We start from the raw sequence: 26,985 nt of genomic DNA on the forward strand, positions 1-26,985 counted from the left end.
TCCGCTTAAGGTCAAAGGTCAAAGATCAAGGTCAAACTCCGAAATTTCACTGTTTCTGCCCTAACTCAAGAAGTATTGGACAGAATTCCATCAAACTTAATTTTGGGTCAAAGGTAAAGGTAAAATGGTAAATTTAACAGTTTACGCCCTAACTCAAGGTACATGTATAAGATAAGCAAATGTTACTATAAATATGAAGGATTATGGCAATACTTAAGTATTTGTGCGGGAGGGCGGAGGCATACCCGTCGACTGCGCGCAGTCAAATTCATCTAGTTTATAATATGAATTTTGCAATATTTCATTTATAGATGTACATGTACACAAAGAATTGCTCCCTTGTATCAGAATAAATTACAGTAAGGATGACTTTCCACATTCCATGAGGAGCCAAACCATGTTTGACATTTGAAATATTTTAGATTTCCATATGATAAAATACAAAAGAAAAAGCGGGCTTGTGACATCATCACTTTTGGACACAGCCTCATTCATTGTTTTTTGAAATAATACAAATTTCAAATTGCTGTAACTTTGTTATTTTCCATCTGATTTCAATGAAATTTGTACTGTTATGCTTGATTGATTTCACACTATCAAATCATCTTTGATCTTTGATCTCGGGGTGGAGTACATGCAAGTAGGAAAGATAGGAAAGACACATTACAGTAATCTCCTTGTTTTGTTTTGTTTGCCTTCGCTATCCTAGACAAGAATGTCTCGACGACTGAGAGAGCCTGCAGATACCAACCGCCCAGAAGATTACACAGAAAAGGACAGAAAGGGGTTTTGTGTCAAAATTCTACCAGGAAAGGGTAAGGTATCCAGTGCAGATATAAGTGATTTCGAAAGGCTCCTTTTTTCATGAATTAACATCCTTCAAGATTATTTTAAGTGTCCAATGTGTCCAATATCAGGATAAGTAGTCTGAATTGTATTTTCTTTTTGTTGAATAATTTGTACCTTTTAATAGTGATTATGCATTACTTTGGTGGCCCCTTTTTGTAAGCTTTGCTTTTTCCAGGGTCTCCGAACCTTCACTTTAATTTTGATCATGTGTCTGTCAGTGTAAATTTTCTATTTTGTTTTGTATATTTTTTGATGGTTAGATAATGAAATGAATTGATAGGAGGCATATACAAATGTAGGAGGGATAATGATCTGATTAGTTTTGGGGGTATTAAGGTCAAAGGTGACAGAGGTCTACGTTCTCGCGATAACTAAAGAACCGTTTGACGGATCAATTTCAATCTTGGCTCATATAGGCTTATGGAAGTGATGATGATCTGATTAGATGATTTAAGTTTTTGAAAATTTTAGTAGTTAAATGTGTAATATATTTTAGATCTGGCAATAGCAGAGGCATACATTTTAACTGCGCTCAGTCGAGAATCCGTGTAGTTTGGCTTTGTAATACCATCTTCAAAAACAGTGCATTATTTATTGTTATCTCTTGTACTCTGCAGGTAGAGCTGTTTTCACTACAAAAAACTTTCATAGTGGGGAGTTTTTACTCCATTACCATGGGGAATTAATAGATAAAGCAGAGGCAGAAGAAAGAGAAAGATTTGAAGAAACCGGATTCAGATATTTCTTCAAGTACAGAGGGAAGAATCTGTGGTAAGTGTTTTAAAGGTATTGCACCGTGTTGGTAAAAGTCGAAGAGGTAAAATTAGATTTCCTTAATTTTATAGTTTTTGGATACACTTATGAGGGTAGAACGCACCCCCGCCAAAAAAAAATCGCTCTGAAATGCCTGTATTTTCGAGAAATCGCGTGTTTAGTGTTGATTTTGGTTATTTATCTGGTACTCGATAAATACGGCTAATTCGCTTGATGTTGAATATCTCATGGATAAAATTGTTTCTGATCTTACTGTTATAATGTAATGATGAGGCTCAGACAGTCATTTGTAAGCTTGGTAGTAGCAACTATTTAAAGGCAGTCACGCAGGGGATTTCCTGATTAATTTCAGCCGCAGATGGCGACACACAAGTACGGTCACGAAGCTGTTTACCGAGCGGAATTGTACGTGCGCGGGTGTCCAGTTTCTGTACGTGCGTATGCGCACCATTCTCAGTCATATCATGTCACTGCACTGTCAGTGTCAGTATCAGACCTGCAAAACAGTCTGTCTGATCTGTCCTGACACTCTAAATTTGCTCAAGTCAAATTTTCAGTTTCAAAATCAAAGTGTCCAGGGCTGTCAGTATCACTGCAGCGAGTGTCAGCAGGTCAGTGTCCCTGTCAGTGTCACTGCAGCGAGTGTCAGCAGGTCAGTGTCCCTGTCAGTGTCACTGCAGCGAGTGTCAGCAGGTCGAGTGTCACTGCATTGCAAAAATACATCAAAGACCAAGCTTTGTGCGCAAGATAGCAAATATAATTCAAACTTAACGTTCTAATAAAGCCTCTAGAGACGATCGGATATATAATAAAACAATTACCGGTGACGAGATCTCGATAAAGACAAACACCAAAATTTACACCGCACATGAAAGTAGACGTGCAATCGCGATCGCAGGTTGCAGCGTACAGCATGCAGCAGTAATTTTCGGTCTTGTTTACGTTTGGTAGTATAAAGCGCGGCCGAGTACAACAGCTGTTCAATTCAGTAGTATACTATAACTAGACCCTCTATAAGAATCCAGATTATAAATCTACTAACTAATTTATAGCTTATACAGTATATTATTAGAATGTGAAAAAAAATAACTGTGCGGTAACAATGTAGTATATTTTCTTTGCTTTTTTAAGATGCAATTGACAACACAAGAAACATACACAGATTGCGATATTGCGCAATGTGCACGTTTCTTTCGTGCGTACGTAATGTGAGCTGATCGCTGAGACAGCTCGAGCGGGGATAGCGAGCTGGCGATTCCTATGCACACGGTTTGATTTCTATATCGTGCGTCTGTGTGTGTGCGTCGCTCGGAAGAGTTCGGACGGCCATGTTTGAAATTGGGTGCTGCGGGAAAGACGACCACTTTGGTGTTCGCTTGCCCCTCGAGCACGCGTAGTTTGCATTAGGCGAAACGGTTTCACAAGGGAGTTGGACGGCGTCAGCGTACATGACATTTCTCGTGGCCAATGAAATCGCTCGCCACGCGTGTAAGTCTTTAATATGTGGTTCCATGTTGAAAGAACCAAACAACACACTCCCTGTGTCCTGACCTGGGTATGACTCATAGGTCATGACACAATAACATAAACATTGGCTAGTCTTTGTTCAGGCTTATCATTACAAAGACTTTACAAACAGATATCACGACACTTTCACAGGTAAGGTTCTATTCATGTTGATACATCACAAAATAAAGGAAAGTTGGGAAATTAGAAACATCCCTCTCAGTATTTTACTGGTTCGTTTGAGCAGGTAATAAAGAGCAAGTTTTAGGCCTGCCTTCACACCTACACCCTCCGAACTCTCCACCTTCGTATAAGCATCAATTGCCTCTTCCAGGTGACGGAAATTTTTCCTCTTGAACAAATCACAGATATTCCCACTTTTGTCTGGGAGACTCCCAATGGCTTGTTCTGCCATGTTCATTTTTGAATGAAGATTGGCCAATCTTCGCATATCAGCCATCACTGATTTTTTTACTTCACTCTTTTTGTCTACCTTCCTTCTCTGTTTGTTGAACATCTTTTTTCCCACTTCAAGTAGGATAGGATCTTTTGTGCATATGTCATAAACATCTCTATCCTCACCCTCTCTAAATTTGGATATTATTTCCTTCATGAATTCCCCTCCATTAGCTTCATCTACCACAGACATCATCTCAGCAGGGATAGGAGTTACTTCACAAGCTGCATCGGAGGTTTGGGCATGTTTTTTTTCATGTCTTGATATGTAACGTTTTTCTATGAATGCTTTGCACAGATGACAAATGACCAGTTTACCCTTTGTCTTTGAATCATTCCTCCTTTCTCTCTCAAGCACTGGATTATCTGGATTTTTCCTCAATCTTATCTTGTTCAGTTCCAATATGCCCTCTTTTCTGAATGCATCAAATACTAAATCCCTTTCCTTCTTTCTCATTTTCAAGGCCTGGCAAACTCTCTTGTGATCTTTGTGCTTTTTCTCTATGTGATTCCGTAGCTTTGACCACATTCTTTTGCAGAATATGCAATAACGGTAAGGTTTCTTGTATGTACCACATGCAAGAGAACCTTGACCTGGTATGTTTACTGGCCTACATGTAGGTATCTCTTGGTCCTGTGTGTTTACTTGTTCACGCATCTCTTGGTCCTGTGTGTTTACTTGTTCATGCATCTCTTGGTCCTGTGTGTTTACTTGTTCAGGCATCTCTTGTTCCGCTGTGTTTACTTGTTCAGGAATCCCTTGGTCCTCTGTGTTTACTTGCTCAGGCATCTCTTGTTCCGCTGTGTTTACTTGTTCAGGCATCTCTCTGTCCTGTATGATTACTTGCTGAGGCATCCTCTCTTTACATGCAATGCCTGCTTTAGACCAATTGGAAATTTCAATGCCTGGTCTCTTTGATTTTAAAGCTCTTTCATGGGACTGGATCTTTCTCTTACCAATCTTATTACAGACTACATCTGCAGGAAAATCATCAGTTTCAGATTCAGATTCTGAATAGGAATCTGGAACATAGTCTGAATCATCATCTGATTGGTCATATGTGTAAGGTGAGCTGCCCTCTGTGTATACTTGCTGAGACATCTCTTGTTCCTGTGTATATATTCCTTGAGGCACCTCTGGTTCCTCTGCGTTAACTTGTTCAGGCATCCCTTGGTTCTCTGTGTTAACTTGTTCAGGCATCCCTTGGTTATCTGTGTTGACTTGTTCAGGCATCCCTTGGTTCTCTGTGTTGACTTGTTCAGGCATCGCTTGGTTCTCTGTGTTGACTAGTTCAGGCATCCCTTGGTTCTCTGTGTTGACTTGTTCAGGCATCCCTTGGTTCTCTGTGTTGACTAGTTCAGGCATCCCTTGGTTATCTGTGTTGACTTGTTCAGGCATCCCTTGGTCTGCTGTGTTGACTTGTTCAGGCATCCCTTGGTTCTCTGTGTTGACTTGTTCAGGCATCCCTTGGTTCTCTGTGTTGACTTGTTCAGGCATCCCTTGGTTCTCTGTGTTGACTTGTTCAGGCATCGCTTGGTTCTCTGTGTTAACTTGTTCAGGCATCCCTTGGTCCGCTGTGTTGACTTGTTCAGGCATCCCTTGGTTCTCTGTGTTGACTTGTTCAGGCATCCCTTGGTTCTCTGTGTTAACTTGTTCAGGCATCCCTTGGTCCGCTGTGTTGACTTGTTCAGGCATCCCTTGGTCCGCTGTGTTGACTTGTTCAGGCATCCCTTGGTTCTCTGTGTTGACTTGTTCAGGCATCCCTTGGTCCGCTGTGTTGACTTGTTCAGGCATCCCTTGGTTCTCTGTGTTAACTTGTTCAGGCATCCCTTGGTTCTCTGTGTTAACTTGTTCAGGCATCCCTTGGTTCTCTGTGTTGACTTGTTCAGGCATCCCTTGGTCCGCTGTGTTAACTTGTTCAGGCATCCCTTGGTTCTCTGTGTTGACTTGTTCAGGCATCCCTTGGTTCTCTGTGTTGACTTGTTCAGGCATCGCTTGGTTCTCTGTGTTAACTTGTTCAGGCATCCCTTGGTCCGCTGTGTTGACTTGTTCAGGCATCCCTTGGTTCTCTGTGTTGACTTGTTCAGGCATCCCTTGGTTCTCTGTGTTGACTTGTTCAGGCATCCCTTGGTCCGCTGTGTTGACTTGTTCAGGCATCCCTTGGTCCGCTGTGTTGACTTGTTCAGGCATCCCTTGGTTCTCTGTGTTGACTTGTTCAGGCATCCCTTGGTCCGCTGTGTTGACTTGTTCAGGCATCCCTTGGTTCTCTGTGTTAACTTGTTCAGGCATCCCTTGGTCCGCTGTGTTGACTTGTTCAGGCATCCCTTGGTCTTCTGTGTTTACTGTGTTTACTTCCTGAGGCATCTTCTCCTTACATGCATTTCCCCATGTGCTCGCTTGCTTTATTAGATCCGAATAATAGGGTTCTGGGAACTTGAAATCTTTTGGCAGCGAGTAGTCATACAATAATTCCATATTGCTCTTCATGTCTTTTGTGGCGAACAGACATAGTGCGGGTTTCCCCGTAATTTCAATCACTTTCATCCTACAGTTGGCCTTTTGACCTGTTGCATGGTTCACGAGTCGTGCCAACACAGGCTCCTTCTTGCATGGCTCCATTGTCGCATCAACACTGTAAAATTACAAATGAAAGAATTTTGAATCCATATATTGTATTTCAAATAATGTTAGAAAGATCGGAGATAATTACTTGATTAGAAAACAACTAGATATTGGCACTCTATAATACTTGGATTGGATAAGATTGGATCCTTAAATTTCTGTGAGGATTATTCTTCCACTTACATATTTTCAAATGCCCTAAATTTTCATGACTTTCCCAAGCAGCAAACTCCAAATTTCTATGACCATTTCATGTGTATCAATGCAATACTGCATGTAGCTAGCTCCCCTCAGAACTAGAGTGTATTAGGCCTGGGAATATTTGAATATTTGAATTATTTAAATAGCTCACTATAGTACTAATCAGAAATCAAATACCACAATTTCTACTATTCAAATATATTTGTTTAACAATGAATACCGTAGTGATTTCATATATGAATATATGTTAATAGTTATTAAAAAAAAATAAAAACATCAAAAGTAATATATCACAGAAAATAAATCAGACAAAAGAGCCACATAGTGATATAATATTTGTCTTGCATTTTGCAGCTCGACATGAGTCTGTGGGGGCATATCGGTCATGGCCAACCTTCGACCACTTCACTGGGTGTTGCACTTTGGGCTCATACCACAAATATTTGGACTATTCAAATACTTTTTCCATAAATATTTGAATAGCAAATTTGGTATTCATTCCCAGGCCTAGAGTGTACATGTACATGTATGTCGTCAGTCATACACACTTATACTTAGTTGTGAGGGGAGCTTGCTAGTATCAGTACTACAAGTACACAAAATAATAAAATACATGTAATAGAAGGGCTGGTCAGGGAAGTGTAATTGTGGAATATGATACAAACTGATCTGACATGAAAGCATACATTTTTTTTTTTAATTCCCTCTGTTAATTATACAAATAAATATAAGGTTAGAATATTAAATAATATCTTGAACAAATGATTTTCCCCCAACTTTCCAGAAGTATTAATGAATTCCATGACTTTCATTGACATTTTGCTGTTTGAAAAAGTATTTCAAATTCCCTGACCCATAATTAAGAACCCTGTTCTGTTTATAAAAAAAAGTTTTTAAAGAAAAATGTAATCTAATTCATTCTTGTTTAGAGAACCATACATTTGAGCTACATGTATCTATTATTTTATATATAGTATATTATTCAGTGTTTAGGTGAGAGATTACTCATCTTTAAAGACAACCTCTCAACTATTTCTACCTATCCCCCTTCCTGGGTTAGTTGGGATCTGTTGACTTTTTAAAGGGTTAGAGGACATCTATGATAATTGCACACCCATTTCATACTTGTTTTTTCTTGCTGCCAAAGTTGGTGTGGTTGACATCCATCATAGAGAACATCATAAACCACAAATCTGGATTTAATTCATCGGAGATCAATCAACATGCCAGCATTTGATGCTTCTTTATAACTAATATAATCATATTTCTTAATTTGGACAGAAATTAAATTCTTAAAGGTAATACACAGTGTGGTCAAGGTCATGGATTTGGTGGAAATGTTTCCTTGGTCCATCTAGATGACCTAAGACCAAATTGATTCCTAATTTTCTTCAAATAGCATTGGAAGCTAGAAAAGGACAACTACAGTCGGCGATATCTGTCCGGCCAGACAAATTTGTTTTTCCCTTTAAAAACAGAATGAAACTGGCATTATAGAGTGAGAATCAAATACACAATCTTCTGATCAAAAGATGAGTCAAATCCACTCCATGACGACACTTTCAGAAATAGAGTTTAGGTGAAATAAAGGGCAACTTACCTCCTCTGTCCAGAGCTGCCAACCTCCTTCCCACAACTGTAACAGCTTTAATTGCCAGAGGTGCTTGGTAGATATTTTGGTTAACATCCTCCGAGTGTCCGAGGTGCTTATATATATAGCCTCGATCCGCTTCAGGCACATCCATGAGGGCAAACTCTGTAGAGATCCTGTGTCTATTTCTTGTGGCTGTGATCCTCTCTTCATTCTTCAACTCTACCTTACCGCAGATATACTTTACGGCATGCCAGCCCGAAACATGCTCAGCGGATTTGCTTATGCTTGGAAAAAGGTACTTATTGCTCTCAGCAATGCCACATGCCCTTCTAACATCCTTGTCTGCAAGTTTTTTGAGACCTACAACACAATCTTGGGGGAATAGGATTGGCACCAGATGATGATTACCTTCCCTGTCTGGTAGCCTATTTTCAAGGAATCAATTAAGGTCTTCTCCAGTGCATCAAGCTCGTCAAGATGTCTTCGATCCAACCAGACTCCACGATCTGCGTCTTCCCATGCTTTTACAGTGAGACGACTGGGCTCACCACCCCGCCTAGCATTGAAGAGTGTTAAACGACTTACAACACAATTCCTTAGTTCTATAAACTCATGAACATCAATATTCTCTCTGACACCAAGCTCATTTATCTTCTTCACTGTGTAGTCTCTAACTTTCCGTAGGTCTTCTTCCTCTGGCTGTTGTTCCGGTCGCCGAAGCTTCTCTTCGCGAGTCTTGCTCAAACTGTACTCAGCATCACCAAAAATCATATCTTTACTCGTTTCGAACACTGTCACCCACTTTGCGAAGATTAAGTGCAAAAAAAAAATAACTACGAGAGCCCATCATCTATGACCATCTGTGTACATGTATATGTCAAAGTGCTGCAAATAGAGGCCAAAGTCTGTGAATGTTGGAGATCAGAAAGAAGATTATTGTTGTTCAATATTTGAAATACATACTCATGTCAATTTCTTTTAGTGATGATATGAAGACTATAGAACCCCCCAAAATGCACCATCCCATTTTTCATAATTTGTTGTAATTAATGAATGGGTATATTTTTTATCATAGAATCAGAAGAACGAGACCAAGAAGAGCCATTGATGTCCTCTCCTGGTATGTACAGAGCGTTTTTATTTACCATCATATGTTTAACAATATTTTTATGCCTCCGTTACGAAGTAGCCGGAGGCATTATGTTTTCGGGTTGTCCGTCCGTCCGTCCGTCCGTACGTCCGTACGTCCGTACGTACGTCCCGTCCGTACGTCCCGTTCTCGTGATCGCGTTATCTGGAGAACCGATTAATGGATTCCTACCAAACTTTGGTCATGTATGTATCTTGCAGGGCCGATGAACTGATTAGATTTTGGGGTCACGAGGTCAAAGGTCAAAGGTCACAGGGCGCATTATATATGCAAAAACAGCTCGTGATCGCGTTATCTCAAGAACCGATTGATGGATTCCTGCCAAACTTTGGTCATGTATGTATCTTGCAGAGCCCATGAACTGATTAGATTTTGGGGTCACGAGGTCAAAGTTCAAAGGTCACAGGGCTCATTATGTATGCAAAAACAGCTCGTGATCGCGTTATCTCAAGAACCGATTGATGGATTCCTGCCAAACTTTGGTCATGTATGTATCTTGCAGAGCCCATGAACTGATTAGATTTTGGGGTCACGAGGTCAAAGTTCAAAGGTCACAGGGCTCATTATGTATGCAAAAACAGCTCGTGATCGCGTTATCTCAAGAACCGATTGATGGATTCCTGCCAAACTTTGGTCATGTATGTATCTTGCAGAGCCCATGAACTGATTAGATTTTGGGGTCACGAGGTCAAAGTTCAAAGGTCACAGGGCTCATTATGTATGCAAAAACAGCTCGTGATCGCGTTATCTCAAGAACCGATTGATGGATTCCTGCCAAACTTTGGTCATGTATGTATCTTGCAGAGCCGATGAACTGATTAGATTTGGGGGTCACGAGGTCAAAGGTCACAGGGCTCATTATGTATGCAAAAACAGCTTGTGATCGCGTTATCTCAAGAACTGATTGTTGGATTCCTGCCAAACTTAGGTCATGTATGTTACTCGCAGAGCCGATGAACTGATTAGATTTTGGGGTCATGAGGTCAAGGTCAAAGGTCATGCGGCTCATTATGTATGCAAATAGCTTGTGATCGCATTATCATTTGAACAGATTGATGGATTCCTGCCAAACTTAGATCATGTATGTATCTTGCTTATCTTCCAATGAACTGAGTAGATTCTTGGGTCATGAGATCAAAGATCAAAGGGTCATATATGTATATGAGAAATTGGTTGTAATCACGATATTCTGAGAACCTGTTAATGGATTACAAGAAACTTGAATTTGAAAAATTTCTTCTGTTTTGGTTTGTAAACTTGCTCTATGACGGAGGCATCTTTCTTGACTGCGCGCAGTCAAAGTTCCATCTAGTTTATCATATCAAAGGGAAAGTATTCTCATAGAACTAAAGAGCACCCCCAATAGGAATCAGTGCATAAGAGTAAGTTTTGATAAATGGACCCTATGCCTTTTTTACACAACGATCAACGATATATATTTCAGTAAATTAGCCTATAATGGGGTTTGTATCAGAACCCAGGTCGAAATTCCATTAGGATCCGATCCTATTGGACCATCAGAAACCATTAGAGCTATTGGTGTCTAATGGTTTCAATAGGGAAAGTGAAATGATGGACCCACAGAAACCATTAGAAAATATCTATTGGACCAACACAAACCCACAGAAGAAATGCTGATGGACCAACAGAAAGCTTCTATTGGACCAGCATCCACCCATGTCTTCTATGGGTTTCTTGGTCCATTAGATATTTTCTTCTATGATGGGTTTCTGTTGGTCCATTAGATATTTTCTATGGGTTCCTGTTGGTCCACTAGAGATCTTTCAATGGGTTCCTAATGCTCCCATGTTCCGAATTCCCTATTGAAACCAATAGTCCAATGGCTTCTATTGGTAAATCAATAATGATCAATCAGAATCGATTTTAGCAACTGTCCACCAAAAAAAAGTATATTCTAATCTCAATTGCATCAACTCCATCACATAGATCACTTGGAGTGAGTATTAGATTATCCTTTATTTTGACTGAATGCTTCTACTATTCTATATAATAAACATACATGAATTGTTTCTTGGTTAGTGTTTTATAGTAATCATTATAATCAATATATCTATTGCTAAAACGTGAATGAAATTGTAACATGATTAAACAAATAATCTATGAGTCATTAGTTGCCAAAAGAAAATAAAAATCATAAAATTGATGTACATTGTCATAAGTTGCTTGACAAATTATGATAAATGTAATTTTCTGTGAACACGTATAAAGTAATCATGAATATGCATGAGATAGATTTAGCTGTTGGTTTCTATTGGTTTCTATTGGACCTATTGGTTTCTATTGGTCCCATTGGGTTCTATTGGTCTCATTGGTTTTCTATTGGTCCTATCGGTCCTATTGGTCCTATTGGTCCTTTCGGTTCTATTGGTTTCTATTGGTCTTATTGGTTTATATTGGTCCTATTGGTCCTATTGGTCCTATTGGTTTATATTTGTCTTATTGGTTTCTATTGGTCCTATTGGTTTCTATTGGTCCTATTGGTTTCTATTTCTATTGGTTTCTATGGGTGCTATTGGTTTCTTTTGGTTTCTGATGGTTTGAATAGTCTCTATTGGATTCAATTCTATGGGTCCAACAGAAACCAATAGACTCCAACAGAAACCATTAGAGACCAATAGAATTTTTCTAATGGTCTCTATTGGTCTCTATGGGATTTTCGACCTGGGAAAACAGGGATGTTTGGAAGAGACATAATACTCACTTTGTTACTTGGTAATGAATTTATTGTAAGGATGTAAAGGATGCCAAATAAATTTGCAATCATTCAAGCGAGCATAAATCATAAGACTACGAGATCAGAATGTTGCATCCTGGGAGCGCTGACGGGAACAATATGGGTAGTTCAGGACTGAGATGGAGCTATTTCTGGGTCCTGGGAATACTGTAGCTTTAAAAGAATGAAGAACCAGAGAGCAGCTCTTTTTCCCCACCAATTAAAAAAAAAATTGGCAAACTGTGAGTTTATTATTGCATAAAGGTTACAGTTAACCTTGTATTAGTTGACCTTCTGTAAGTCGTCAAATAATCGCCCGTGGAAGCATTGTTTAGACCAGATTGTGCAAAATATGTGTTATTAGGTGATCCGCCATTCATTGGCGGAGAACCTCTTGATTTCGTCAGAATCTTTTTTATTATTATTTATTTCTGGTCACTTTTTTGTGACATAATTCATGCAAAAACGGCAATGTCAATCATCATGAAATTTCCCATAGTCATGTCCCATCATAAAATCTTGACGGGTCATCTGTTTTCATTGTGATCACCCATCCGTGACGTCATCTAGGCGCCATTTTGTAAAATCTTCTTATTGACCATATCTTCCTAACGGAACGTTATTTTTTGACCAAATTTGGCATACATTAACTTCAGGTCAAGGTTCAACTCTTCAACCTACGCGCATGCACGCGCGTCAAAATTGAAAAATGCTCCAAATGAATTTATTTTGAGTTTACTATACGTTTCAGGCCATTTTGAGCATTTAAAAAAATTCAGCGCGTGCGCGTCTGCGCGCGCGTTTTTTCGCGTGTAGCACGTACGGAACGTGGAAACGCCGTTTTTTTACATGTTTTGGGTTCCTAATACTATTGTCAACAATTTTAACTAATTTCCAGTCCTTCTTGACCTATAATAACGTAATATGCGCGCGCTAAACCTCAAAATCCGCGCGCGCGAAAATATGCCAAAAATTGAAAAAATTGTAAAAAAAAGGCAAATTTTGAATTCGCTGTAACTTTTCAGAATGCCATGTGACCTCCATTTTTATTTCATATTCTGAAAGGGCATGAGTTGTAGATTCCATTTCATGCATCATTTTGGGTCACCGGATGTTGTGACATCATCATATTGCCATCTGAAGTAAGAAAATTGATTTTTGATTTTTTACATTACATTTGACAATGTTCTTTTGACTGTCCCAAATTTCAATATGTTGTAGCTGAGAATGTTATCTACAAGTAACGTGACATTTATTTTTCATTTACATGATGGGATCATGGTCAAATTTTTGATTAAAGGTGAAAAGTCCGAATCTGCAACATGTACGTGTTATGTCTATGGAGGGTGATTTTTTTTTCTAAGTCACAATTTGCATAGTCTTTCTTTTTACTTTTCTCAGTTGTTTATACCAAAATTTGATATGTTGTAGCTGAGACTGTACGCTACGAGAAATGTTATTTTTGATTTAGATTATGGGATCATGGTGAAAAAATTCGAATTAACGTGTGAATTCAGAATCGGTCATAGACTTTTTCAGATATACGTGTTATGTCTATGTGGAAGCGCCGTGGTATATTGGTGTTGACACTCGACTCTCGTCTTTGTGGCCCGGGTTCGAATCCGCTGAAGGATTTTGTTTTTTTGTTTTTTGGTGGGCAATTTAAATAAGTTTTGCATTTAATAATTCTTTCATATTTGTTAGTATCGTCTCAAAACGTTTATCATTTGTTAACACATTGCACTTTAAAGTTTGTGTACAAAGCCTATGACAAGTTAATTATCAAAAAAAAATCATAATAAATACATAACGTTACCAATCATGCCCAAGTTTCCAGAGCTGTACTGGGTTATTAAAGACATTCATATTTGTTTATTCTCATTTCCAGACGTTTATCATTTATTGAAATATTGCACTTCAAAATTTGTGTACAAAGCCTATGGCAAATGAATTATTCTAAAAAAAATCATCTCTTAAGTCTTTAATCATTTCCAAACTTCATATTCAAGATTTTTGCTGCTATTTTTGTTGCAATTTTTTTTTCTCAATTACATCGTAACTTCCTGCGTCATCTATTAAAATCATGGCGGATCACCTAATTCATCTCAAGTGACGAATTCATGTCTAGTTTACCTCTTAGAAGTAGAATTTCTCAGATTTCTGTGGTCCCAAGGGATTTGACTTAGGCATGCAAATTTAACTGTATTTACATGTGTATATATATATATGCACATACATACTGTACATGTACATCTTTGGGAAAATATTATATTTCCCCTTAATCCGACTTAGGGGAAAATATTATATTTCCCCTTAACCCAATTAGGGGAAAATATTATATTTCCCCCTAACCCGAATTAGGGGGAAATTTTATATTTCCCCTTAACCCGAATTAGGCCTGGCTAATTTGGTAGATGATATCGGGGGGGGGCTCCATGCCTCCTTGAGATCTGGGCCGTCGACTGCACGATCGCGACGAGGAATTGGAATGCACGTCATCCGTTTTGTGAAGAATAATGTTTATTAATTATGCTAATTTATGTGTAATTTATGCATGGAATCAGACTTTTTGCTCCTAATCAATAAATAAAGTTCCAAATATACTAATTTGTGGTATAGTTACTCTTTTTAGTGTTCTTAGCAAATATACTTCAAAAACATGATATCAAAATTAATTTCTTATGTTTTTGACCTTTTTGTCTGTTATTGTTTTTCGATGAAAATTGTCGGCTACACTTGTGCGATCATAAACAGCATGTTATCAATTAATTTTAATCGTTAGAAGCAAAAATAATCATACATTTATGAGTTTTGGCTGAAAGCACAATTTGTATTGAAATCCTGCATGAAATCATGCTTTTTAGCCATTTTTGGTTAACGTGCATGTATAAACTTATGTGTAACTTCAGAACCACCTACCTGGGCGTTGCAATGTTGTTCAAAACAGATGCGCTAGACCCAAAAGAAAAAAGTCGTGAAACGTCGCCGCGAGTTTTCGCGATGCAGACTTGTTCCGCAAAGCATCAAGGGGGTACCTGGAAGGTTTAATACATTGTCACTGCTTTCTCTCACCTTGTCTTTACCCCATCTTACATGCTGCTCCTTATCTTTTGCTTCTATGCTTATTGTACTTGTTTGTAGGAGGGATGAATCAGGAGGAGGAAGGAGGGATGAATCAGGAGGAGGAAGGAGGGATGAATCAGGAGGAGGAAGGAGTGATGAATCAGGAGGAGGAAGGAGTGATGAATCAGGAGGAGGAAGGAGGGATGAATCAGGAGGAAGGAGGGATGAATCAGGAGGAAGAAGGGACGAAGCAGGAGGAGGAAAAGGACCATATTGCGTATTCAGGTATGTCTTAGTACATACATGTATGTTATTTTTAAAAGGAACCAAAGATCTTCACTTTACGCAGGACACATATTATGCATAACATTATTTACCAATTCACTTTTTTGTTTTTTGTTTGTAGTCTTGACAGATGATTCAAAATTGGCAGTACACCTAACATTATTTTGCCAACTGCAATGTTTGTTAGCCACTTTACTTGTCTTGGATTTGGAGCACTTATTCCTTACAAAATCAATACATGTGCACATGGCCCGAATTATCAGTCTGGTATCAAATTGGAAGCTCCCTAATGACGTTTGGCTGGTGCATTGTTCGTTTATCTATGATACCCTCGTAATAGGGAACTTCAGATCTGCCATGGTTATGATGCTGGCAAATATTGAAAACAAAAAATATATATTTTGCTCTGATATAAATTATATTTCCCTCATCGATTTTCTTTCTATTTCTCTTTTCTTTATAGGTCGGGGGTACACCCACTGGGAAACTTCCTCCAAAAAATTGGTATGCAACTACTTCGAGCAGTACCTGCTAAGAGATACGAGAAAGAAGTTACCTGGTATGTGTCGTGCTATTCACAAAAGGGTACATGCAAGGACTTTTTAAAGTGAAAAGAGATATAAAGTAGAAGGAATGTCATAAACTTCCCAGGGCTCTTTGTTTTTCTGGAGAGCTTAGAACCCTTGCAATTGTAAAACATAAAATGCTTATGATGTAAATGAGTAGTTTGACCTCTTGTTCCTGATTTTTGTCTCGCCTGCGAAGCAGATGCGGGACATAGGCGTCGCTATTTCCGGCGACGGCGGCGTTGTCAACATTTCAGGTTAAAGTTTGCTTGGTCAAATTCCTATGGCTTGAATTCCAATACCGTGCCACCAATGGTCTTGAAACTGGATTCAAATGATTCGGTAGAGTGTTCTCTTTCATATCCATCCCCATACTCTGTGTTTCGTCCAGGAATAGGGATTTTATAACCATTTAAACTTGGTTAAGTTTTGGTTAAAGTTTCAGGCCAGTGTCTGTTGCAGGTTAAAGTTTGCATGGTTAAGTTCAGATGTCTATAATTTCAATACCGTGTGACCAATTGTCTTGAAACCTAATTTAAATGATTCAGTAGAGTGTCTTCTTTCATATGCACCCCCATGCTCTGCGTTTTGTCAAGGAATAGGAATTTTATAATCTTTTAAACATAGTTAAAGTTTTGGTTAAAGTTTCAGGAGTGTCGTGTATACACAATATACATACTGTACATATACTGTGTACTGTATGTACTGGACAGACATTATGGAAATGTTGAAGTTTTGGTTTCTTCCATAACTTCAGGTAGGAAATTTCAGTAGTGTTATAGTTTCATATGAATGTTATGTGTAAACAATATTACCCTTTTCTGAAGTCCATTAGAGTTAAAGGTCAAAGGTCAATGAACTTTGCATAATGTTTGCATTTTCATGTACAACTTCAACTAGGATTATTTACTGGTGACAATGTTTTGTAGGATGGTTACCCTTTTGCAGTCTGCAGTTAAGACTGTGAGGTAACCACTGTTAAAGGTCAAAGGTCAAGGGTCAATGAACTTCAGCATTTTCATGTACAACTTTAACTTATTAAACTCTTAAATAGGCAACTCCTTGATGTCACAACCTGGACAACTTTTAATTGCTCATTTGTAAAGTCTGCCATCAATTTGGATCAAACTTGGTGGTAATTAATGACCCTTGGGTATAGGAACATATATGGTGCATACAGATATGCTTACATACAACTTTATGCATAATTATGCATAAATATGCATACATGTGCATATATATGCAATGTACTTGCATGCATTTACATGTACATGCGCATGAATATGCATATATATGCAGTTTGAGTGTCAAGTTGTACATGTATGTAAGCAGATCTGTAGGAGGATGGGGTCTTTAGAAGGCATCTAGGTCTCAAAATGCTAATTGTTCAAAATCCTTTTTTGGGGGTGAAATTTTCCACGTTTTATTGACCACGAAATCGGGCGAGACTCGTGGTTCGAGAACCATCTTGTTTTCATTTAACTGCAAAGCCTTAGAGAATTATTTGACTCTAATGCATATCTATATGGTTGCAACATCAAGGATAGTGGTCTACAGTCATTTAAAGGGGAATCCAACCCATATGGCAAGTTCTAAAACAAAAAAGAAATTTCAGAGAAGCAGATTGGTGAAAGTTTGAACAAAATCGGACAAACAATAAGAAAGTTATACATTTTTGAAAGTTGTTAGCACTATACATATTGGAATTTCAAGTTGGCCGAATTGGGAAACAAAGAATAACTTAAAGATGAAAAAATAAAAAGAGAGAATTACAGACACAGAGAATATTATAGGCCTAATGGAAAATTGCACTGATTGGAGAAAAAATAAAGAATTACATTGATGAAAGGAAGAGGATAGAGTGATTTGTTTTTCCTTCAATCCATCATCTTCATTTTGATGATGTATTTCTTTGTTTTCCCATCATAAATGCTTGCTTGATGTAATTTCTTGGTTGTCCTTCATTTTATCGTCCCTTTCTTGATGTATTCCTTTGTTTTCCCATCACTCTTTCTTTTGGCAATGCATATTTCTTTTTTTGTTTATCTTCAATCATTGCAATTTTCCATTCGTCTTGTAGTACTCTTTGTGTCTGGATTTCTCTCTTTTCCTTTTTTCTTTTATAAGTTTTTCTTTGTTTTCCATAATTTATCTTCTCTTTCTATATTTCCATCATTCCTAGTAATTGCCAACCTATTAAAAGTAATACACAGTGTTGGCCAAGGTCACGGATTTTGATTAAATGTGTTTTTCTTGGTGCATCTAGATGATCTAAGACCAAATCGATTATCAATTTTCTTCAAATAGCCTTGGAAGCTGTAAAAGGACAAGTACATTCGACGATATCTGTCCGGCCAGACAAATCTGTTTTCCCCTTTAAAAACAGTGTTCTCCTTCAAAAATTCCCAACTTTTCTTTATTTTGAGATGTATCAACATAAAAAGAACCTTACCTGTGATTTGTAAGATCAGAAACACTTTTATCCGTGAGATATTCAGCATCAAGCGAATTAGCCGTATTCATCGGGTACCCGATAAATCCCAAAAATCAACACTAAACATGTGATTTCTCGAAAATGGAGGCATTTCAGAGTGAACTTTTACGGAGTTGTGTTCTACCCTCATAAGTGTATCAAAAAATAAGAAAGTGAAGGAAATCTATTTTTTTACCCCTTCGTCTTTTACCAACACTGCGCAATACCTTTAAGTTTCATTCCTCATTTTATTTTCATATGTCAGTCTAGAAAATCCTTTAAAATCTTTAATTTTTGTCTCGCCTGCGAAGCAGAAGCGAGACCATAGGCGTCACTATTTCCGGCGGCGGCGACGGCGGCGTTGTCAACATTTCAGGTTTAAGTTTGATTGGTCAAATTCCTATGGCTTGAATTCCAATACCGTGCAACCAATGGTCTTGAAACTGGATTCAAATGATTTGGTAGAGTGTTCTCTTGTATATGCATCCCCATACTCTGTGTTTCGTCCAGGAATAGGGATTTTATAACCTTTTAGACTTGGTTAAGTTTTGATTAAAGTTTCAGGCCAGTGTCTGTTGCAGGTTAAAGTTTGCATGGTTAAGTTCAGATGTCTATAATTCCAATACCCTGTGACCAATTGTCTTGAAACCTAATTCAAATGATTCAGTAGAGTGTCCTCTTTCATATGCACCCCCATGCTCTGCGTTTTGTCAAGGAATAGGGATTTTATAATCTTTTAAACTTAGTTAAAGTTTTGGTTAAAGTTTCAGGCCAGTGTCCTGTATACACAATATATACTGTACATATACTGTATGTACTGTACAGACATTATGGAAATGTTGAAGTTTTGGTTTCTTCCATAACTTCAGGTAGGAGAGCTCAGTAGTGTTATAGTTTCATATGAATGTTATGTAAAGAATATTATCCTTTTCTGAAGTCCATTATAGTCAAGGGTCAATGAACTTTTTCATGTACAACTTCAACTTATTGTCATACTCTTAAATTGGCAACTCCTTGATGTCACAACCTGGACAAATTTTCATTGGCTTTATACACAATTTTTTTACACATTTTGAAACTATGAAACGGGCTCCGTACGTGTGTCTGTGTGTCTGTCTGTCTGTGTGTCTGTGTGTGTACAAAATGTTAAATTAGGCTTCTTCTCCCTCATTTCTGGACCGATTTTGATTCTGATTGTTTTATCTCATAGGGCTAGGTGCGGGGTTCAAAAATTCTACACAGAATTTTGAAATTCATTAATTATGCTAATTTACGTAAATTTATTCAAATTCACAAAAAATGCTTCTTCTCCTTCATTTCTTGACCGATTTTGAATCTGATTGTTTTAATTGATAGAGCTTAGATGGCTACACAAAACTTGTACACAGAATTGTGAAATTTTACTCCATTCATTAAATATCATAATTTATGTAAATTTATTCATAATTCACAAAAAATGCTTCTCCCTCATTTCTCGACCGATTTTGATTCTGATTGTTTTATCTCATAGGGCTAGGTGCAGGGTTCAAAACTTCTACACAGAATTTTGAAATTCATTAATTATGTTAATTTATGCAAATTTATTCAAATTCACAAAAAATGCTTCTTCATTTCTTGACCTAATTCTCATTATAATTGTTTTATTTGGTAGAGCTTCGTTGGCTACACAAAACTTGTACACATAATTTTGAAATTTTACTCCAGTAATTATAGCTTATGTAAATTTATTCATAATTCACAAAACATGCTTCTTCTCCCTCATTTCTCGACCGATTTTGATTCTGATTGTTTTATCTCATAGGGCTAGGTGCAGGGTTGAAAAGTTGTACACAGAATTTTGAAATTCATTAATTAGGTTAATTTATGCAAATTTATTCAAATGCATACATACATGTATATGCAGTTTGAGTGTCAAGTTGTACATGTATGTAAGCAGATCTGTAGGAGGATGGGGTCAAAGGAATCTAGGGCTCAAAATGCTAATTGTTTAAAATCCTTTTTTGGGGGGTAAAATTTTCCACGTTCTATTGACCACGAAATCGGGCGAGACTCGTGGTTCGTGAACCGCCTTGTTCTGTATTATGTCAGCCTTAGTTCTTGTCTTCTTTCTTTTCATCATTGACAAAAACAAAACAATCGCAACTTTAACTTCTTTTTAAAACAAATTTCCCCTCGCACGGCCCCCTTTGAAGACAGCCATAAAAAAAATGGTTAAGAGCAGTTGATAATTTAAATTAAGATTTTTTTCCCAGCGTGTTTGGCCCATTGCAGACACCATTACAAAAAAATTAGCTGCACAAGCCAAAACACAGGTGTTTTCGAGTGCGACGTGACCCAAGTCTTTGGTAAAAGCCTGTGAGAAGGATCGTTAAGGATATCCAATGTCAAAGGGTGGTCAAACTGCCTTTCATGCCTTGTGTGTGTAATTTCAAGAAGAGCCAGAAGAAATATTTTCAGTGGTTTCATTTTTGAAATACACAGACTAGAAATTGCTGGAACAAAAAAGAAGTACATTATAATTATTTTGTGCTTTAGAGAGGACAAAAAATCAAACTTTGTTTCATCATCATCGCTCTGTTTTTTTTAAATCTAGTTATTTTTGTTTACATTGCTCAATGCTTTTTCATGTGTTTTCCCTTTCATTTTCTTTTGTAGGTAAGAGAGAGGTTCACCAGTTCTTGGCAGCATATCCTGATTTCAAGATTAGAAACTTCAAAGTCATCAGAAGCAAGGTCATGAATGAAAAATCAAAAAGAGATCGCTTGGTAAAAAAAATGGAAAGCAACCAGTAGGAAATTATTCTCTAATGCACCGGGTGAACTTTTTCATTCTTTAGTTTGCCACACACAGCGATTTCTTGATATACAAGTATTTCGCTTCTACCAAACTTAAAAATGATTGGGGCGAGCTTTCGTCTGCTCCTGCAGACTTCCTCATGTCAACTGATTTGTCACACAGTTGCTGTCTTGGCGATCACTGGAGCGAAGATAGGTGACAATGCGTACCCAGTGTCCCTATTGAGTGCTGGATTAATGCTTTTTATCTAGATAGACTCTTTGACCTTCCTTGGCCAGAAATAAGATTCAAAGTCTATGATCTGTGTATCATCCCAGCGAATGTTATGTCCAGTATTGAGGGCGTGTTCCGGCCACTGCTGAGTGGGTTGGATTGTTTAATCTGAGGGCCCTTTTGTGTTCTTTTAATCGGTCATTCAGTGTTCTTCCTGTTTCACCCACATAAGAACTTTCTGTCAGTGCACTCCAGAGCCCTTTATACACAGAGTTTGGCCAACTTGATAACAGGCACCATGTTGTAACCCTTGGCGCTGATGCACCGCACCGTGCGCACGGGCGGGCTTATGGTATACACACAATATAGCTTACACTACTAGCCCTCAAACTGATTGATATTTTCTGTTGCAGAAGAGTCATGTTATGGGAAGTCTCAGATTCTTGGCATTTCTTCTCTTTCCTTCATGTAGTAGACTATAATTTTAATGAGTTTAGGCCCAATAGGAATAGGCCCTAGTATTAAGCGTAACCATCTCTCTCCTTTTCATTAATTTCTCGTTTTTTTTTCTAACTATATATGCCTGTGTGTCTCTTTAGCTGCCCCTACATGTATACCTCCATAGGGTCTTCACATATGAAATTGAAGCGTTTTCAACTCCCAATGAGTGATTTGGAGTTTGCTGGCATTTTAGATTGATCTTTCAGTATGTTCTTCAAATTTATGTATACATACATTGTCTGTTGTGTTTTAGCACTGCAAGAGTATTTATCATGAATTCAGGCTAACTCCGGTCTGACCAAAACATTTTAGTATTGATGTGTACCAAGAGGGGAGGAGGCCCTTGAAAGGTATAAGCCCTGATATGTTTGCCAGTACATAGTTTCGGTATGCCCCCCCCCCCCTTTCCATTGTATGATGTAAGAATGATGTCACAAAACATGCCCAATTACCAAATTTTATCCACTTGCTACAGGTGAAAATTACAATTTTTTTAAAATCATCTGTTTTTAATAGGGCACACCAATATAATGATCATAACTAATATTAATGATTTATACATGTATATTGATTTATCCATTCGATTATTTATGTTTATGTTTCAATCCACTATGCATAGTGCCACTCAAAATATGTATTAATATACGTATTTAAAATAACAGCTTTTCCATGTAATCAAACATACCTACTGTATGTTTTAACAGCACTTCCATTACCCACTTCTTCACACATTGTTTTTTAATTCTCCTATACAGTGTGAGTAAAAAAAAGAAGGAAACCCAACTTCGGTAGCTTCTTATGATAATATTATAACATATATGGAACCTTGCAATTTATTTCATTGTAAAGAGTAACTTTACTGTCTACTGATACCTTATTCATACTTTTCCTGCCACGGATGACTGAGCACCAGGAGTTTCAAAAAGCTTTGTCAAAATCGCCTTGTATCAAGTTTGGGCTTAAGCAATACGTGTGCGTCAAAAGCTACTATGGATTTGTTATTGGAGTCTTGAAATAATGGCTAAGCTTTTTAAATTGATTTTGTGTATTTGACTAGAAAAGGTGTTGATTTGAACTTTAAATGAAAGAATATCCTTATTACAAGCAATATTTAAGATATCTTTGTTGTCATTAAGACACAATCTTGGTTTCCTCAACATTCCTCGTATGTAAGAGTTTCTTTATTGAGTGTGTCAGCTTCAGAATGTTGGTAGTGAAGAAGCTTTCTTTCAAATGAAGTAAAAACACAGTTCAAAACACTAGCATATGTGTTCTAAACAGGCCTTCCTTGTATTTTTTTAGTCTTTTAGGTTAGTTAACTATTAATTTAATGTAGATTGTGAGCTAGATAACTTATTCAGCTAAGTTGGTGCAATCGACCAATAAACAGATGGTTTTGTGGCAAGATAACATTCTAAGATAAGAGGTTTGTAGGCAGTTCAAAGTGCATCCACAGCCAATGAAACCTAAAATAAAATCCCTGTGAAAGTCTAGATACTTAAAATCACTTAACTCTGAATAATTGAAACACAAAACATATTTTATCATTTAAAAACGATTTCAGACAAAGTAACATGTGATTAGAAGCCTTTGACACACACCCATTGCTTAAGGTCAAACTTGGTACAAGGCGATTTTGACCCCCCAAAAATTGAAAATCTTAGTGCTCAGTCATCCGTGACAGAAACATCATAAATGAGGTATCGGTAGACAGAGTGAAGGTTATTCTTTACAATTAGATACATCTCAAGGTTTCATATGTTATAATATTTTTATAAGAAGCTACTAAAGTTAGGTTCCTTTTTTTTTACTCACAGTGTATAGGATACACCAATGCATGCTCATTATCACTTTTGTTGTTACACTGTGTATGTTTATGTTTTGATTCACTATACATGGTGTTAATAAATTTCTGATGCAATATACGCAATTTAAAGAAAACGATCATTGGTTTATTGAAACTAAAATATTGAGTAATTTTACTGTCCAAAACATACATACTGTAAGTGCTACAACAGCACACCAATAAACCATTATTTCACATACACTTTTTATACGCCGAAGGGTCGTATTATGGTATGACGTCCGTCCGTCCGTCCGTTAGCCAATTCTTGTGTAGATAACTCCTCATTCATTGTTTAACGAAATTTCTTCAAACTTGCATGGATGGATGATATTGATGTGTAGATGTGCGTAAAGATGATATAACTTGGGTACGCCAAGGCGTTGCCATGGTAACCACATTTTACTAAAAAATTGAAAAATTCTTGTGCGGATAATTCCTCATTTACTTTTTAATTAAATTTCTTCAAATTTGCATGGATGGATGATATTGATGTGTAGATGTGCATAAAGGTGATATAACTTGGGTACGACAAGGCATTGCCATGGTAACCACATTTTACTAAAAAAATATTGAAAAATTCTTGTGTGGATAACTCATTTACTTTGTAATGAAATTTCCTCAAACTTGCATGGTTGGATGATATTGATGTGTAGATGTGCATAAAGGTGAAACTTCGGGCGTATAATGCTCCGACTTGCGGTGCTCTTGTTTAAAGATCTTTTTGATATTCTATATGACACACCAATTTAATTATATTACTTATTTCGTATATTTTTGTTAATTTCTTCAATTTGAATATCTGTATCTGTAAATGCATCGTCATTTGGGCTTGCTGCTATGATTTTATTTATTTATCTATCTTTCCTTACATGAAGAACAAGATATTTTTAATTGTTTATAACTGCATAGCACCAAGAAAATTATCAAACTGGTGACTCAATTGGAAAATTATTGTGGTTTGCATCAATTAATGTATTTTTGTGCATTCATAGAACACTTAGCAATCCTATGGATATTGAAATTTGGTGTGTGACAGCAAATTTTCACGTAGTTTTGGATGCAGGTTTCTGAGACAGTAAAATTGGGAAGTTGTAAGCAGGCCTGGTTGTAAGCAGTGTAGGTCCACAAGTACAATCATGGGTCTGTAATAAACACTGTGACAAATGAAATGATATGCCTGTATTAATAACTGGAATAGCGAAAAGTGACATTTTTACTGTGGAGTCTCATATGTTGCTTTAGGAGTAAGGCCACCGCACACCTTACGACTGGTCTACGACTGGATTTTGAAAGAAATTGCAATTTGAAGAGAAATTGAGTTTCAATTTGAAAATTTGTATCTGACTGAGGTCCAGAATGGTTATATCAATATAATTATCGAAAATATATGGTATTTGAAGTATTTCAGACAGAGAAAAGGCCAAATCTCCCAGTTACCAGTTGGTGGCCAGTCGTGCCTGTGTGACGTCGCTACGATTCGCAGCCGATCGGGCCTTTTCTCCAACTGAAAAGGCCATAACACCCTGCAATTTTTATATTGATATTGACATGACAATTCGGGACCTCAATCAGTAGGAATTTACATTCTAAACATTCTATATCTAATCCTATCATAATTTCTTTCAAAATCCAGTCGTAGACCAGTCGTAAGGTGTGCGGTGGCCTTTAGGGCTTGTTGGATAGGATGTGTAAAATTCCTTCAGTATTGTAAGTGTTTATAGATACAGCGCAACAAACCCCCACACTTATGTTAATGAACCTGAATTAAATCACAAATAAAAGGGATCTTTGTCAAAAAATTTGCAGACAAACTCATGACATCATTTTGCATTTACTTTTTAGGAATTTATTTGTTCCAAAGCTTTTTGAAGTCAGGCGGCAACAAATTGTCTCCTGCCTCGCCAACATTTTTTTTTTTTTTTTTTTGGTCGCCTTATATTCCATTGACTTGTACATTAAAATTGTTTGGGTTTGTTGCGCCATATCTGAACAAACCTTGAGATATGAGGGCTATGGTAATAAACTCAACAGCATGGATTAGAGCAGCGGGCAGGGCGTAGATATGTGACGTCACACTATTCAAGTAGATCACCCCCCCCCCCCCCCTGAACAATAGGTTCACTGCTCGAATCTTCGCCAGTGTTAAACTGAGCAGCGCTTCTCAACCAGTGGGCCATGAGGATGGCCAAAACATTGTTTTAGAATAAAAATGAACCAGCTTGAGTTCAGCTTTACTGTCAAATTAATAAGTGGCAAAGTGGGCCTTGAGTTAAGAAAGGGTGAGAAGCACGTACTGGATTAGGGGGTTGACTCTTTGTAATTTGAATTTGCAACCATGCCGAATCACACCACCTAAGTAACATCTTTTTCCTGCTGCTTGGGCAGGATTGGTGCCTTCTATGAGGTCATAACATTGTTATTGTTGAATTTCTGCGCAAAAATAATGTTGGAATTCACAGTGAATTATTGAAATTACAAATTTGAATTAGTGATATCACAAATTGAATCTGTGATATCACAAAACATAATTCTTGTTGTGAATTGTATTATGTTCTGGAACATTAAACATACAAGACTGTTAACCTAACTAGTCAGATTTGTCTACATTGCAGTGATGTGCAGTAATGTTGGAATTCACACTGAATTCTTGATATTACAAATTTGAATTAGTGATATCACAAAACAGAATTCTTGTTGTAAATTGTATTATGTCCTGGAACATTAAACATACAAGACGGTTAGCCTGATCAGATTTTTCTATATTGCAGTGATGTGCTTTGTTAATGTAAACAAAATGTTAATATTTTCATTATTGAAAAAACAAGGAAACAAAATAAATACAAAAAATAAATAGGTTGCCATACATTGCGACTCAATGGTTGTACTGAAACTGACCGTAGTATTCCCAATACAATGGTAATGTACGACTGAGTAGGCCCTACGTATTCATAATAAGGTTCTCTCAGTCGTACATTTCCATTATTTTGGGAGTACTGTGGCGCCTGGTTTCTAAATCAATCCTAAAAGGACATCAGAATTACCGGGGGGGGGGTGTAATGAGTGCCGCCCGGTACATAGAAGTAACCTGATATATATATATTTTTTGTGTGATTGATGTGGTTGCGGAGAGTGCAAGAGAAGGTTTGGTTAGCGAGATGTTGTATATTATGCTGATGATTTTTGATAAGTGAGAAAATGGAAGGTTTGAGGGAGAAGTTTTGGAAATGGAAGAAGGCGTTTGAGAGTAATTATAGACCGGGAGCCCGGAAGATTTATTCAAGTGAAAAGCGCCGGAACAACTGACCTCGTAGGTCGATAGGATGGACCCTGGGCCTCACGAAAATGAATTGCTGCC

General features: G+C 37.5%; 1 protein-coding gene and 1 long non-coding RNA gene across 5 annotated transcripts in view; both read left to right on the forward strand.

Moving 5' to 3' along the window:
* LOC115921211 (N-lysine methyltransferase KMT5A-like) overlaps positions 1-26,377 on the forward strand; it is a 42,621-nt gene extending 16,244 nt beyond the window's left edge. Inside the window, exons 4-7 of one of the 4 annotated variants that reach the window (XM_030978447.1) lie at positions 710-815; positions 1,467-1,620; positions 9,079-9,123; positions 15,029-15,078. In XM_030978447.1, the coding sequence (XP_030834307.1) occupies positions 710-815; positions 1,467-1,620; position 9,079 (261 nt within the window). In that variant the 3' untranslated portion in view covers positions 9,080-9,123; positions 15,029-15,078. Of the gene's footprint in view, positions 1-709; positions 816-1,466; positions 1,621-6,763; positions 7,699-9,078; positions 9,124-15,028; positions 15,084-20,929 lie in introns of those variants that run through there. The other 3 variants (XM_030978444.1, XM_030978445.1, XM_030978446.1) reach the window with 3 other exon arrangements.
* Positions 1,627-2,709, forward strand: LOC115921212. Its single transcript, XR_004062813.1, has 2 exons — positions 1,627-2,275; positions 2,317-2,709. It is a non-coding gene; the product is annotated as an uncharacterized LOC115921212 (long non-coding RNA).
* Positions 26,378-26,985: the final 608 nt, after the last annotated feature.

The sequence above is a fragment of the Strongylocentrotus purpuratus genome, unplaced genomic scaffold, assembly GCF_000002235.5.
Source record: "Strongylocentrotus purpuratus isolate Spur 01 unplaced genomic scaffold, Spur_5.0 spur5_scaffold_1, whole genome shotgun sequence".
Taxonomy (NCBI): domain Eukaryota; kingdom Metazoa; phylum Echinodermata; class Echinoidea; order Camarodonta; family Strongylocentrotidae; genus Strongylocentrotus; species Strongylocentrotus purpuratus.